The sequence below is a fragment of the Centruroides sculpturatus genome, unplaced genomic scaffold, assembly GCF_000671375.1.
Source record: "Centruroides sculpturatus isolate CEXI.00-Female unplaced genomic scaffold, Cexi_2.0 scaffold755, whole genome shotgun sequence".
Taxonomy (NCBI): domain Eukaryota; kingdom Metazoa; phylum Arthropoda; class Arachnida; order Scorpiones; family Buthidae; genus Centruroides; species Centruroides sculpturatus.
Window position 1 is genome coordinate 71,884 of NW_019384882.1, and position 14,154 is coordinate 86,037.

The 14,154-nt window shown below is 34.2% G+C and overlaps 1 protein-coding gene across 1 annotated transcript in view; it reads right to left on the bottom strand.

Annotated features, from left to right (window-relative positions):
- Nucleotides 1–14,154, bottom strand: part of LOC111631041 (mucin-5AC-like) — a 39,434-nt gene that overhangs the window by 17,047 nt on the left and 8,233 nt on the right. The window contains exons 3-5 of the mRNA XM_023375232.1: nucleotides 7,890–7,928; nucleotides 6,869–7,063; nucleotides 6,111–6,155 (exon numbers count right to left, since the gene is read on the bottom strand). Coding sequence (XP_023231000.1) covers nucleotides 6,111–6,155; nucleotides 6,869–7,063; nucleotides 7,890–7,928 — 279 coding nt within the window. The remainder of the gene's footprint in view (nucleotides 1–6,110; nucleotides 6,156–6,868; nucleotides 7,064–7,889; nucleotides 7,929–14,154) is intronic.

The following is a 14,154-nucleotide window of genomic DNA, read 5'->3' on the forward strand; positions in this document are numbered from 1 at the left end:
TGCTGCAAGTTTCGTTAACTCCAGTTTCACCGTCAACTCGAAGCGGGGAAATTCCATGCGATTTTCAGTAATGAAAACTGTAAAGAATCTTTCAATTAGGGAAATTTCAGTTAAAGAAAAGTTTAGGGAATTTTCGTTCGTTCTCGCCAATTTTCCCTCTTAGACTCAGAAAAAATGTGGAGAATTTCTCTGTAGAAGTAAAAAAGTTAGGGAAATTTCCGCTTCGTTAACGAAAATTTCCCTACAACCTGAAAAATTGTAGGGAATTTTTTTGCTCGTACCGGTTAATTTCCTGCAAACAAACTGAAAAATTCCTGAATTTCCAGTTGAATTGGGAAATTTCCCTACAAATAAATTTCCTCAATATAGGTTATATTTCGAATTTTTTCGGCAAAAATTTCCTTAAAACTGCCATTAAAACAAATTCTAATCAGGAAATTTCTCCATTGTTGTTGTTATATTTTATTAGAACAATTACCACCTGTAAAAGTGAAAATTTCATAAAAGAAAGAGAATATTTGCAGGGAAATGTTTAAAGAAAGAGGGAAAAATGCAGGAAAAAATAAACGATCGAATAACGAAGTGATTTAACGAAGGAATTTGCAAAAACTCGAATAAAAAAAACAGCAAATTTTTAGGGATTTTTTTTTTACAATCTGGAAATCACATTTCGTATCAAAAGTACCTTTTAAATGCCTAACGATCGTTTATGGCAACGAAATAAAAATCCCTAAAGCCAAACAGAAAATAAAAATGTTCAGATGTATTTTCTGCTCCATCACTCAACTGTTTCTTAATGTTTAAACACTTCGAATATAATAATAATTTCTCTCTCTCTTTCTTTTTTTTTTATTCCAAGACGTACAACAGGGATATTTTCAAATTTATAACACTAGCTAGTCATTTGGCTTATTTTACATAATTAAAAAAAATTAATTAAAGTATTCACTCGAGTTTTGGATATAAAAATCGACTCTTTACGAGCGTAATTATTAAGAAATTGAGACATCTCCACAAAAGATTACCCCCAGGCTCTTCTGTTAATGCGGGAGATTGAACGTTTGGTTATGAAAGGGGTCAAGAACCCTCTGGGGATGATGCCTATGTGACTAATAAAGCTATAACTTTTAACTCGTCCCTCTTCTGACTCATCTCGATTATCTTCCTCCTTTTTTTTTTAATTAAAACTACATCGAATTTGCTTGAATTATTGTAAATTTTATAAAGGGAGGATTTTCTTTTTAAAAAAAAAATGACACCGCATCAATATCCTTATCTACAGTTTCATCTCTTAACTTTATGGCTCTGACTCAATTTATCTTCGAATTTTTTTTTTCTCTCTTGTGGTGGGTTATTTGCCGTTGGTGTTTAATTCCTCCGGTGTGGAAATTAATCACTCCCTCTCCGTATATCCTACTTTAAAGTGTATAGATTGGTATTTGGATAAGTTGGTGTTTTGACGCATCGCTGTGTCGTTTCTCACGATTCTGCCTATTAAATTATACATAGAAAAGGACTAATATATACAGGTAGATAAGTAGATGGGATGGGGGAAAATGTATAGAAGAATAAATTTATAGCATTAGGATTGATATGTAGGCGAATATAGGAGATAGGAACTAACGTATAGATGAACCAATATATAGGAGAATCAACAAGAATGCAGGACCACCATTTTAACGACACTCGTTGAAGCTTGCATGATATTTCTATTTACTAAAAATCCGGTCTCGACCCTGAATGACCCTATGGATAACAGATATCCAAATAGTTATATATCATTAAGTACTGTTATAACATTGTTCTTGTATAAACAATGAAAACGAGGAAGTCGTAATAACACTATCAGACTTTCCTTATTTGTCCCTCTCAGAAATTTATATATATATATATATTTTTTTTAAATCAGATATCATAGAAGAATTTCAGTTTATCCTTTGTTTTTAATCATAAAGTAGTAATAATTTTATATTCACGAAGCATGCACGTCACGAATTTAAACAAAATAATTACGTTGGATACAGGAGATTAGGGGGTAAGCATCTTTAAGGTTGTATACCTATAGAAATCTACTAGACGGACAGTATAAATTGTATATACACGTATAAATGGCACGTATAAATTTAGGGGATTCCCCTGAAACCATCATCAAACCGGTTGGCTGCTGCTGTCTCTTCTCCTCTTTATCAGTGAGCTCCTGTTAAAGTTAAGGATTCTAGAAGATGGATGGAGTTATTATCCATTTATACTGTCTCACGAAAGTAAATTACTTAGGAAATATATACATTAATATTAGTTTAATTACTAACATTTGATTATCTTTACCTGGATAATTTAATGGCTTAATATTTATCTTAAGTGATTGAAGAGAAATGAATGTACTCCGCTCGTGCTCATTAATTACCCCGTTGTGTATACGGTAAATATTTATTACCTCACGTTCGTTTAAGACTTTTTGTAAATTCGTTACGTAGTAATTCACGATTTGACGTTCGAGCATTTTAAGGGAAAAAAGGTGTAAAGTGTCTTGTCAGGATTTCGTGTTGGGTAAACTGAAAAGATGTGTTCTTCGAGAGTGTAATTTTTCTCAATTGTTTCGTCTGATTCTTTTTCATTATTTTTTAATTTGCTCTGATTTTTATCCAGTGACTTTACTCAATAGATAAAAGTAAGGGCTCATTCTTTTTCTTGTTCTTTCATCTTTCTTCAGCGGCTCGTTTTTTTTCCTTTCTCATTCGTATCTCTTCGGTAGTTTACCCCTTCTTAGAGCTGTTTCTCAATGAATCAAGTTTTTCATGATGGCTCACTGATGCTTCCACAGTGTTCATGCTTTCTGAATCTTTACCCTTTCTCATCATTTATTTCATGCTAACTTCTTTTATTTCACAGGTAATTTTTCTTCAATGGTTCAAGATGATCTTTTTTCATACGATTCATCCTTCCTCAGTGTTGATCTTCGCTCGGTTGCTCACTGTTCTTCCTTCAACGAATCACTTAAATATTGAATGCCTTAAATTCCTTAAAGTATTCATAGCTTTAATTCAAATTTATAACAATGGGGATATATACCACCTCATCGGATATCCTCACTCTTCTATATTGTATTTAACATATACTGTAATCTGTGGAAGAACAGATTATTTCCCTATTGAAATTGGGTGTCGGTTGGATAGAATAGCTTAGATTGGCCGTGTTGTATGTTTGCAGACGTAACTGTGGAGCGGAATATTTGTTGACAGGAGTTGCAAAGAAATTCATCCTTGAGAAATTTAAGAGCGATTGTTACAAAAATCTTCAATTTCCCATGAGTCCTAATAGGATAGGACAACATACCAGAGCGGGAAAAATCCCCGCAATGTCGAAAAACACAATATTGCACTAGTCGTGGGAACAAGGGAGTGGCGTTGTACAGAACTTCTCCCATCTCTATTGTCTGCTCCTACCTCACACCTGTCAGCTGCTGACCTACTAACTGATTGACCTTCTCCAGGTAAGATCGGGCCAGACTTACCTCACGTATTGTATAACTTGGGTTAATTATACCCGGAGGCGCGAGGATAAACATTTTTGGAAGGTTTTTCAATGAAAAGAAGTGACATTTTTTTTATTATTATTATTTTTATGAAAGTTACGCGTAACAGTTTTATTATTTTATGATAATATCGAAAGGAGGGGGGGGTATTTATCTTGTTAAAATTTAAAAGAAGAAAATGATTTGTTTTTGTTCTTCCGCTATCGACCTTGGACTATAGTTAAAGGTCAATTGATGAACGATTGACAATCGCGATCACGTGACGTAAAAATGGCCAAAGGCGACAATGGTTTCCTGACCTTTCTCGGTCGCTTTTCAAGGACGATCTTTTACCTTTTTCGATATTGAAAGACTGGAGAATTGTTACGGCCGCGAGACGTGAAAAATAACTAATAGATTTTTTTTTTCCCTATTGTTTTCGGAGGATGTATCAAGCGGGGTGCCACGAATTTAATAGGAATCCACACGTTTCCTTTCATCCCTTCATCCGCTACCGACGTCTTTATAACGTGTTCCATAGAGCACAACCAGAATTTTTACAAAAGGGCTCACACCCCGTACGATAAACAACTTCGTACACGAACTTGTACAGTACGTGCTTATAAAGTACAAAAAAAAAGAAATTATAACGTGCATACGAAAGAGGACAAGGAACACTCGCAGATACAATAAAGCACCAATAGGGTAGGATGAAGAGGATACGTGTTCTGTAATGTGTGTGTTTTTTTGAATCGTGAACACGTACAAATGTGTAGATTTAAATCGTAAATAAAAAAAAACACTCGTAAACGTGAAGGTGTATTTGCATTTTTTGAAGGTGAACACGTAGAAATCAAGACGAATTTGAATTTTTAAACATATGCCAAGACACATCTACAATTTCTGAAGGTGGAGACGTATCTACACTTTATTAACCCCCCCAAAAAAAGAAAAAAATCGAACCAAACTTTCTAGTTCTATCCACAAAAAAAAATTCAATTTTCGACCCTTCACAATCACTCTAAAGGGAGGAGATAACACGTAAAAAATATCATTTTTCGTCTTTCCAGCGAAATTTCATCACGTGTTCTGCTTTTCTTAGAAGGAGAGAGAGAAATATATATATATATATAATAAAATAATAATATAAAAAAAAAAGAACACTAAATTATCCTCTATCGATTTTGTTAAAGCTTTTAAAGAGATATTTATCGATGAGTCAGTAGCAAGATAATAACAGCAATATTGAATAATAATTGCATACACATCGACGAACACGTATCTTAACAAACGTTCAAGGCAATCGACGTTGTGTGTGTGTGTGTGTTTTTTTTATTCTGTCCAGCAGGAAAAATCTATGAAAACACCAAGAAAACTTCCGTAGCAATTACCTTTTGTATAGATTCTAAAAAAAGAACACACGAATTTTTAGAAATTGCGACACGACGGTACTTTAAATATTGATGTTAATCTGTACGAAGTGCATCCGTTTCCTTCCCCCCCCACACACACACACGAACTATTCGAGTTACTTTCACTCGATTCTGAAGGTATCGAGGATTGAATCTTACGTCTGGTTGTGGAGGATGGAAGAAGAAGAAGAAGAGGAGGAGGAGGAGGAGGAGGAGGAAAAGGATTCGCTTCGTGTCATCAATTTTTTAACACGGCATTCGGAAATATTATTATCTGATATAAGGAGAAAAGGGGGGTGGAGTATTTTCTGAAGGATTCGAAATGTAGATGCTCGAAAAAGTATGTTTTGAGAGGGGGAATTCTGGAAAGATACGATGTTTCGTGTGTTTAATTAAATAATTTAAAGAGAAAAAAAAAACAATTGAAGTAAAATGGTAAATTTGGAGAATGATTGAGAAGAAATTGCTGTTTGGATTGGTAAAAGTATTAAGAAACGCCACGTTTTTTTCTTATGAATTATCATTCCTAAAAATAGTAATAGGTATATATAAACTGTGAAAAAATTGAGGAAAACAGCGCATTTAAAATAATAGAGAAAGGGGGAAAAGAGATAAATTTATATACACACAAGGTTGTAAGAGAATTAGTGATGGAAATGTCCTTGTCCGGATGACGAAAACCCTTTTTTTTTTGCAAATGATTCATCTAGGCGAAAAGGGGGAAAGCGAATTACTATTCTTAAAACATACTTTGCCTATAGAAACCGATATTTTCAAACGTTTCCACCCCCTCCCCCCCCGAGCGGTAATCGCATTCGGTCGAAACGTCACGCGTCACGTTTTTGTTACGAAGAAGATACAAAAAAAAAAAAANGGAAATGTGAGAAAATGCTGGGAATGGATAGAGAAGATAAGTAAATGCTAGTGAGGATGAGCAGGAAAGGTGAGGAAATGCTGAGAATGGATAGAGAAGATAAGTAAATGCTAGTGAGTATATGCAGGAAATAGTAAAAAAGTTATTTCACACATCCCTAGTATTTATATATACATATATAAATTAAAATAAAAATGCTTAAAAATGGAATGACGAGTTTGGAAAAAGTGATTGTTAAGAAATAAGGGAAGAAACTTAGTTTTAAATTTCATTTGATTATTATAAAAAAAAGGGTTATTAAAATTTTACATACCCATTGGTTCCTCGGTAGTCGTTGGAAGGGGAGTGGGAGAAACATCTAAATGGGGAAAATAAATAAATAAAACGATTTAGAAAATGACATTCCCAAGTAAAGTTCTGTGAAAGTTTATGTACTTTATCCTAAAAACAAACCGATTGATGGGGACATTTTTGGAGTAATTACCCTCTTCCTTGTACAGGAAAACACAATAAAGTTACTTAAGAGTAGAAAAACTTTTTATCGTTATCGCCAAGAAGTTTAAAAATTTACTTTTCTCAGACAATTTCTATCATAAACTGAAAAAGTATATGACTCGATTTGGCTACTGCACATCTTAAAAATTTATCTTCTTGTGTTTTTTATAGTCAAAAAACACTTCTAGAAAAGGAAAGAGATATAATTTCGATAAAGGAAAAAAATTAGTTTTCTCCACTTTCTTTTACTTTTTTTTTAAAAAAAGCTGGAAAGGTCAGACACACGTTTTCGAGAAAATCATTACCACATAGTGTTACAGAACAGTACTAGAGAGAGTGTGTAACAGTGGCTACACTCTCTCTACTTTTAGTGTTCTCGAGTGTGATCAATTGTTCAGATTTGATGCTCTTCTAGTACGAAATTTAATATCCGGAACCAAGTAATTGGTGTGTCGAACTTACCTCCAATGCACCAAAATCACTAGCGAATGTACAACAGCCGCTGTAGTCTTTGATGTATTGGAGTGTGTTACAATTTTAATATTCATAACAGATAATTACGGTGCATACACTCACCTCCCGGACACCAAACGCTGGGGCAACATTCTCCTTCCGCTCTTTCTATAGTACAATCGGATCCTAATGGTTTAGCAAAAGGGCAGATCCTCAAGTAACACATCAACATGCTATTGGCACACGTACAATTGAGGCAAGGCTCGTTCGTTTCGATCCTTTCTCCATTCGAATAATGCTTCATTAGATAATAACACCCTAAAAAAAAAATAGAACAGAAAATTCTTTAAGAAGATATTCTCATTCCTTTCCCTTCGAAAAGTCATAAAAATTACCCAGAGAAAAAAAAAAAAATCCATCCTAACGTGTTGACCTCACGTGTATTTTTACGACTATTAACTCGACAAGTTATTGCTTAGTAGTGTAAAGGTCAATCCTATACGCATTAATCCCTTAGAGAATTTTTTTAGATGCGGTGTATATATGAGAACTATTTGTATTCTACGAGTTAACTTTCTTTTGATGTTATAAAACTTCTTAAGAGTGAAAGGAATAAATTCCTCCACTTTTACGACATCAGCTATAACATCCCTGGCAAGTTAAACGTGGTTATAATGTAATTCATAAAACAGGATTATTATTATATCGAGGAAACGAAATACTCTTTTCTTCTCTTTTTCGAGTGTCTAGTGTGTTTGCTAGGTCAAAAAATAAAGGGAAAGAAAGTCATTAGAAAGCCTAGTTCCGTCCAACAACAATCAAGGTCAAACAGGGGATGTCTCACGCATCATATGAGATTGATCAGCCATCCATTAGATTACCCGTGTGTGTGTGCACCACATGGATTACTTCTTCTGCCTTATTCCCATGGCAACAGCCGACATTTCGAGTGTGACCTGTGGGTCATTTGATGTCTATCTAAAATTTATATTCTTGTAGATAAAAAAAAAAAAAGAAATCTTGCTAGGATGGATTTTTTACTTTAAACCCTCCCCCCTCTTCCATGCTGGTTTCACGTGTTAAAATATACTAGATTTTCAGTTAATTTATAATTAAAAATTCAATAAAAAGTTGTGTTTCTTACCTCTGTCTCTAGGCAACTTTAGGGAGGTTTGGAAAGGAGCTGTCGAGGAGAAAGAGAAAAAAAAATATATATATATATATTAAATAAATCCTGTGTTAAATGGTGTAATTATATAATTTATTCATTTGTATATTTTAAGTGGACAAGTTTTTATACAAAGTACAAATCCTGTTTTGTGTTATTTGAATTCGAGATTGGGGTACAAATAACATAAAGCTCGATTAGATCCTACTTGTTACATCTATAAATATAAATGGACCATGGATGGTTTGTCAGTTTAAACGTGTTTTAAAATCGAATACAGACCTTTGAACGCGTGGGAAACATGACTATTAAGTTATTCACTAGTCCTTATAGTATATACTTAAATTTGGTAAGGGTCAACGAATGATTTAACATTTATTCGCATTTTAAATTTTCCCTGTTGTACGATGTTTTAGAAAGTTGGGTCTGTCTGTTAATGTTAAATCATTCGTTGACCTTTACCAAATTTAACTTCTCGTTACACTTTAACCAGAGTTAAGACCTCGTTACACTTTGTACAATATGTTACATGAACACATGGGGCATGCTACATTTCTACTTTACTAAATAATCCGATCATAAAGTAGAAATGTAGCATGCCCCATGTGTTCATGTAACATATTGTACAAAGTGTAACGAGGTCTTAACTCTGGTTTAATTTAAAAATATGTTTTACATACACTTCTGTATATATATCATAAGAGTCCTTCTGTGTATGGATCACAAGGGGGCATTATCACTATAAGGTTATGTAATTCTATACGAGAATTCCATTCCTACATAGCTATAATAGTGGTGATGATGGGGATACATTGATTGGGGACGTCACCAGCATCCAAAAAACACTTCTTCAGTAGGGTGGAGAAGTGTAGAATCCCAAGATTCTCCATCTTTTTACATCACGACTCCTCTATTCTTTATTAAATTCATTAAATAGCGAGACAGGGTAACTAAAGAAGCGATGTACATCATCCAAATTTTCTCTTGTATGCAAATTAGATAATTAGATTAACGAAATCTCTCTCCGATAAGACACTTAAAAAGACTTTTTAAAACACAACTTCGGCATAAATTTCAATCAATTAAACGTAATTGCCGTGTTGTTCGCCAACGTTGATTATCATCATCATTATCATCATCATCATCATCATCATTGAAAATTCAACACGCCCTTCATCAAAAGTGTTTTTTAGGAGGACTACTTTCATTGATTTCCTTGTATTTTTGTATAGGAATGGCGAGTGTTTCTCACGTGTAAACGAGTGAAGCTGCCGGGCTAGGAAGTGAGTTTTTCTTTCTTTTTCGAGGTTGTCGATCCCTCTCCAATGTTTAGAATTCACACGGTATAGGACGAAAAGAATGTCGTGGGATTATTATTGATCACGTGCAATTCCGTAGATGTTGGATCCAGAAATTGGAATGCCCAAGCAACCATCATCTCCAATAATTATTCTACCGGTGTCTGTTTACTCTTTTCCTTGATTTATTTATTTTCGATTATCTCCGGGAAAAGGAAGAAGAAGAAATCGAAACTGGATAGAAAAAAAAAGTGAGGGTTACTCCGGAAATTGTCCTTGAGGAATTTTAAAGTAATTGCTGCTTCAATTACTTCTTATGTAGTTACGTTTCTTTGTCCCATCGTTTAGGGTACTTAAATAAAGTTTAAATGCACCCCAGTAAATTAAGAATTAATGAGGGGAGGAAAAAAAAAATTGCTGCAAGTTTCGTTAACTCCAGTTTCACCGTCAACTCGAAGCGGGGAAATTCCATGCGATTTTCAGTAATGAAAACTGTAAAGAATCTTTCAATTAGGGAAATTTCAGTTAAAGAAAAGTTTAGGGAATTTTCGTTCGTTCTCGCCAATTTTCCCTCTTAGACTCAGAAAAAATGTGGAGAATTTCTCTGTAGAAGTAAAAAAGTTAGGGAAATTTCCGCTTCGTTAACGAAAATTTCCCTACAACCTGAAAAATTGTAGGGAATTTTTTTGCTCGTACCGGTTAATTTCCTGCAAACAAACTGAAAAATTCCTGAGTTTCCAGTTGAATCGGGAAATTTCCCTACAAATAAATTTCCTCAATATAGGTTATATTTCGAATTTTTTCGGCAAAAATTTCCTTAAAACTGCTATTAAAACAAATTCTAATCAGGAAATTTCTCCATTGTTGTTGTTATATTTTATTAGAACAATTACCACCTGTAAAAGTGAAAATTTCATAAAAGAAAGAGAATATTTGCAGGGAAATGTTTAAAGAAAGAGGGAAAAATGCAGGAAAAAATAAACGATCGAATAACGAAGTGATTTAACGAAGGAATTTGCAAAAACTCGAATAAAAAAAACAGCAAATTTTTAGGGATTTTTTTTTTACAATCTGGAAATCACATTTCGTATCAAAAGTACCTTTTAAATGCCTAACGATCGTTTATGGCAACGAAATAAAAATCCCTAAAGCCAAACAGAAAATAAAAATGTTCAGATGTATTTTCTGCTCCATCACTCAACTGTTTCTTAATGTTTAAACACTTCGAATATAATAATAATTTCTCTCTCTCTTTCTTTTTTTTTTATTCCAAGACGTACAACAGGGATATTTTCAAATTTATAACACTAGCTAGTCATTTGGCTTATTTTACATAATTAAAAAAAATTAATTAAAGTATTCACTCGAGTTTTGGATATAAAAATCGACTCTTTACGAGCGTAATTATTAAGAAATTGAGACATCTCCACAAAAGATTACCCCCAGGCTCTTCTGTTAATGCGGGAGATTGAACGTTTGGTTATGAAAGGGGTCAAGAACCCTCTGGGGATGATGCCTATGTGACTAATAAAGCTATAACTTTTAACTCGTCCCTCTTCTGACTCATCTCGATTATCTTCCTCCTTTTTTTTTTAATTAAAACTACATCGAATTTGCTTGAATTATTGTAAATTTTATAAAGGGAGGATTTTCTTTTTAAAAAAAAAATGACACCGCATCAATATCCTTATCTACAGTTTCATCTCTTAACTTTATGGCTCTGACTCAATTTATCTTCGAATTTTTTTTTTCTCTCTTGTGGTGGGTTATTTGCCGTTGGTGTTTAATTCCTCCGGTGTGGAAATTAATCACTCCCTCTCCGTATATCCTACTTTAAAGTGTATAGATTGGTATTTGGATAAGTTGGTGTTTTGACGCATCGCTGTGTCGTTTCTCACGATTCTGCCTATTAAATTATACATAGAAAAGGACTAATATATACAGGTAGATAAGTAGATGGGATGGGGGAAAATGTATAGAAGAATAAATTTATAGCATTAGGATTGATATGTAGGCGAATATAGGAGATAGGAACTAACGTATAGATGAACCAATATATAGGAGAATCAACAAGAATGCAGGACCACCATTTTAACGACACTCGTTGAAGCTTGCATGATATTTCTATTTACTAAAAATCCGGTCTCGACCCTGAATGACCCTATGGATAACAGATATCCAAATAGTTATATATCATTAAGTACTGTTATAACATTGTTCTTGTATAAACAATGAAAACGAGGAAGTCGTAATAACACTATCAGACTTTCCTTATTTGTCCCTCTCAGAAATTTATATATATATATATATTTTTTTTAAATCAGATATCATAGAAGAATTTCAGTTTATCCTTTGTTTTTAATCATAAAGTAGTAATAATTTTATATTCACGAAGCATGCACGTCACGAATTTAAACAAAATAATTACGTTGGATACAGGAGATTAGGGGGTAAGCATCTTTAAGGTTGTATACCTATAGAAATCTACTAGACGGACAGTATAAATTGTATATACACGTATAAATGGCACGTATAAATTTAGGGGATTCCCCTGAAACCATCATCAAACCGGTTGGCTGCTGCTGTCTCTTCTCCTCTTTATCAGTGAGCTCCTGTTAAAGTTAAGGATTCTAGAAGATGGATGGAGTTATTATCCATTTATACTGTCTCACGAAAGTAAATTACTTAGGAAATATATACATTAATATTAGTTTAATTACTAACATTTGATTATCTTTACCTGGATAATTTAATGGCTTAATATTTATCTTAAGTGATTGAAGAGAAATGAATGTACTCCGCTCGTGCTCATTAATTACCCCGTTGTGTATACGGTAAATATTTATTACCTCACGTTCGTTTAAGACTTTTTGTAAATTCGTTACGTAGTAATTCACGATTTGACGTTCGAGCATTTTAAGGGAAAAAAGGTGTAAAGTGTCTTGTCAGGATTTCGTGTTGGGTAAACTGAAAAGATGTGTTCTTCGAGAGTGTAATTTTTCTCAATTGTTTCGTCTGATTCTTTTTCATTATTTTTTAATTTGCTCTGATTTTTATCCAGTGACTTTACTCAATAGATAAAAGTAAGGGCTCATTCTTTTTCTTGTTCTTTCATCTTTCTTCAGCGGCTCGTTTTTTTTCCTTTCTCATTCGTATCTCTTCGGTAGTTTACCCCTTCTTAGAGCTGTTTCTCAATGAATCAAGTTTTTCATGATGGCTCACTGATGCTTCCACAGTGTTATCCCTTCTGAATGGCTCAACGGTGCCTCCACAGTGTTCATCCATTCTGAATGGCTCAACGGTGCTTCCACGGTGTCCATGCTTTCTGAATCTTCACCCTTGCTCACCTTTCTTACCAACTCATTTATTTCAATGCTAACTTCTCTTATTTCACAGGTAATTTTTCTTCAATGGTTCAAGATGATCCTTTTTCATACGATTCATCCTTCCTCAGTGTTGATCTTCGCTCGGTTGCTCACTGTTCTTCCTTCAACGAATCACTTAAATATTGAATGCCTTAAATTCCTTAAAGTATTCATAGCTTTAATTCAAATTTATAACAATGGGGATATATACCACCTCATCGGATATCCTCACTCTTCTATATTGTATTTAACATATACTGTAATCTGTGGAAGAACAGATTATTTCCCTATTGAAATTGGGTGTCGGTTGGATAGAATAGCTTAGATTGGCCGTGTTGTATGTTTGCAGACGTAACTGTGGAGCGGAATATTTGTTGACAGGAGTTGCAAAGAAATTCATCCTTGAGAAATTTAAGAGCGATTGTTACAAAAATCTTCAATTTCCCATGAGTCCTAATAGGATAGGACAACATACCAGAGCGGGAAAAATCCCCGCAATGTCGAAAAACACAATATTGCACTAGTCGTGGGAACAAGGGAGTGGCGTTGTACAGAACTTCTCCCATCTCTATTGTCTGCTCCTACCTCACACCTGTCAGCTGCTGACCTACTAACTGATTGACCTTCTCCAGGTAAGATCGGGCCAGACTTACCTCACGTATTGTATAACTTGGGTTAATTATACCCGGAGGCGCGAGGATAAACATTTTTGGAAGGTTTTTCAATGAAAAGAAGTGACATTTTTTTTATTATTATTATTTTTATGAAAGTTACGCGTAACAGTTTTATTATTTTATGATAATATCGAAAGGAGGGGGGGGTATTTATCTTGTTAAAATTTAAAAGAAGAAAATGATTTGTTTTTGTTCTTCCGCTATCGACCTTGGACTATAGTTAAAGGTCAATTGATGAACGATTGACAATCGCGATCACGTGACGTAAAAATGGCCAAAGGCGACAATGGTTTCCTGACCTTTCTCGGTCGCTTTTCAAGGACGATCTTTTACCTTTTTCGATATTGAAAGACTGGAGAATTGTTACGGCCGCGAGACGTGAAAAATAACTAATCGATTTTTTTTTTTCCTATTGTTTTCGGAGGATGTATCAAGCGGGGTGCCACGAATTTAATAGGAATCCACACGTTTCCTTTCATCCCTTCATCCGCTACCGACGTCTTTATAACGTGTTCCATAGAGCACAACCAGAATTTTTACAAAAGGGCTCACACCCCGTACGATAAACAACTTCGTACACGAACTTGTACAGTACGTGCTTATAAAGTACAAAAAAAAAAAGAAATTATAACGTGCATACGAAAGAGGACAAGGAACACTCGCAGATACAATAAAGCACCAATAGGGTAGGATGAAGAGGATACGTGTTCTGTAATGTGTGTGTTTTTTTGAATCGTGAACACGTACAAATGTGTAGATTTAAATCGTAAATAAAAAAAAAACACTCGTAAACGTGAAGGTGTATTTGCATTTTTTGAAGGTGAACACGTAGAAATCAAGACGAATTTGAATTTTTAAACATATGCCAAGACACATCTACAATTTCTGAAGGTGGAGACGTATC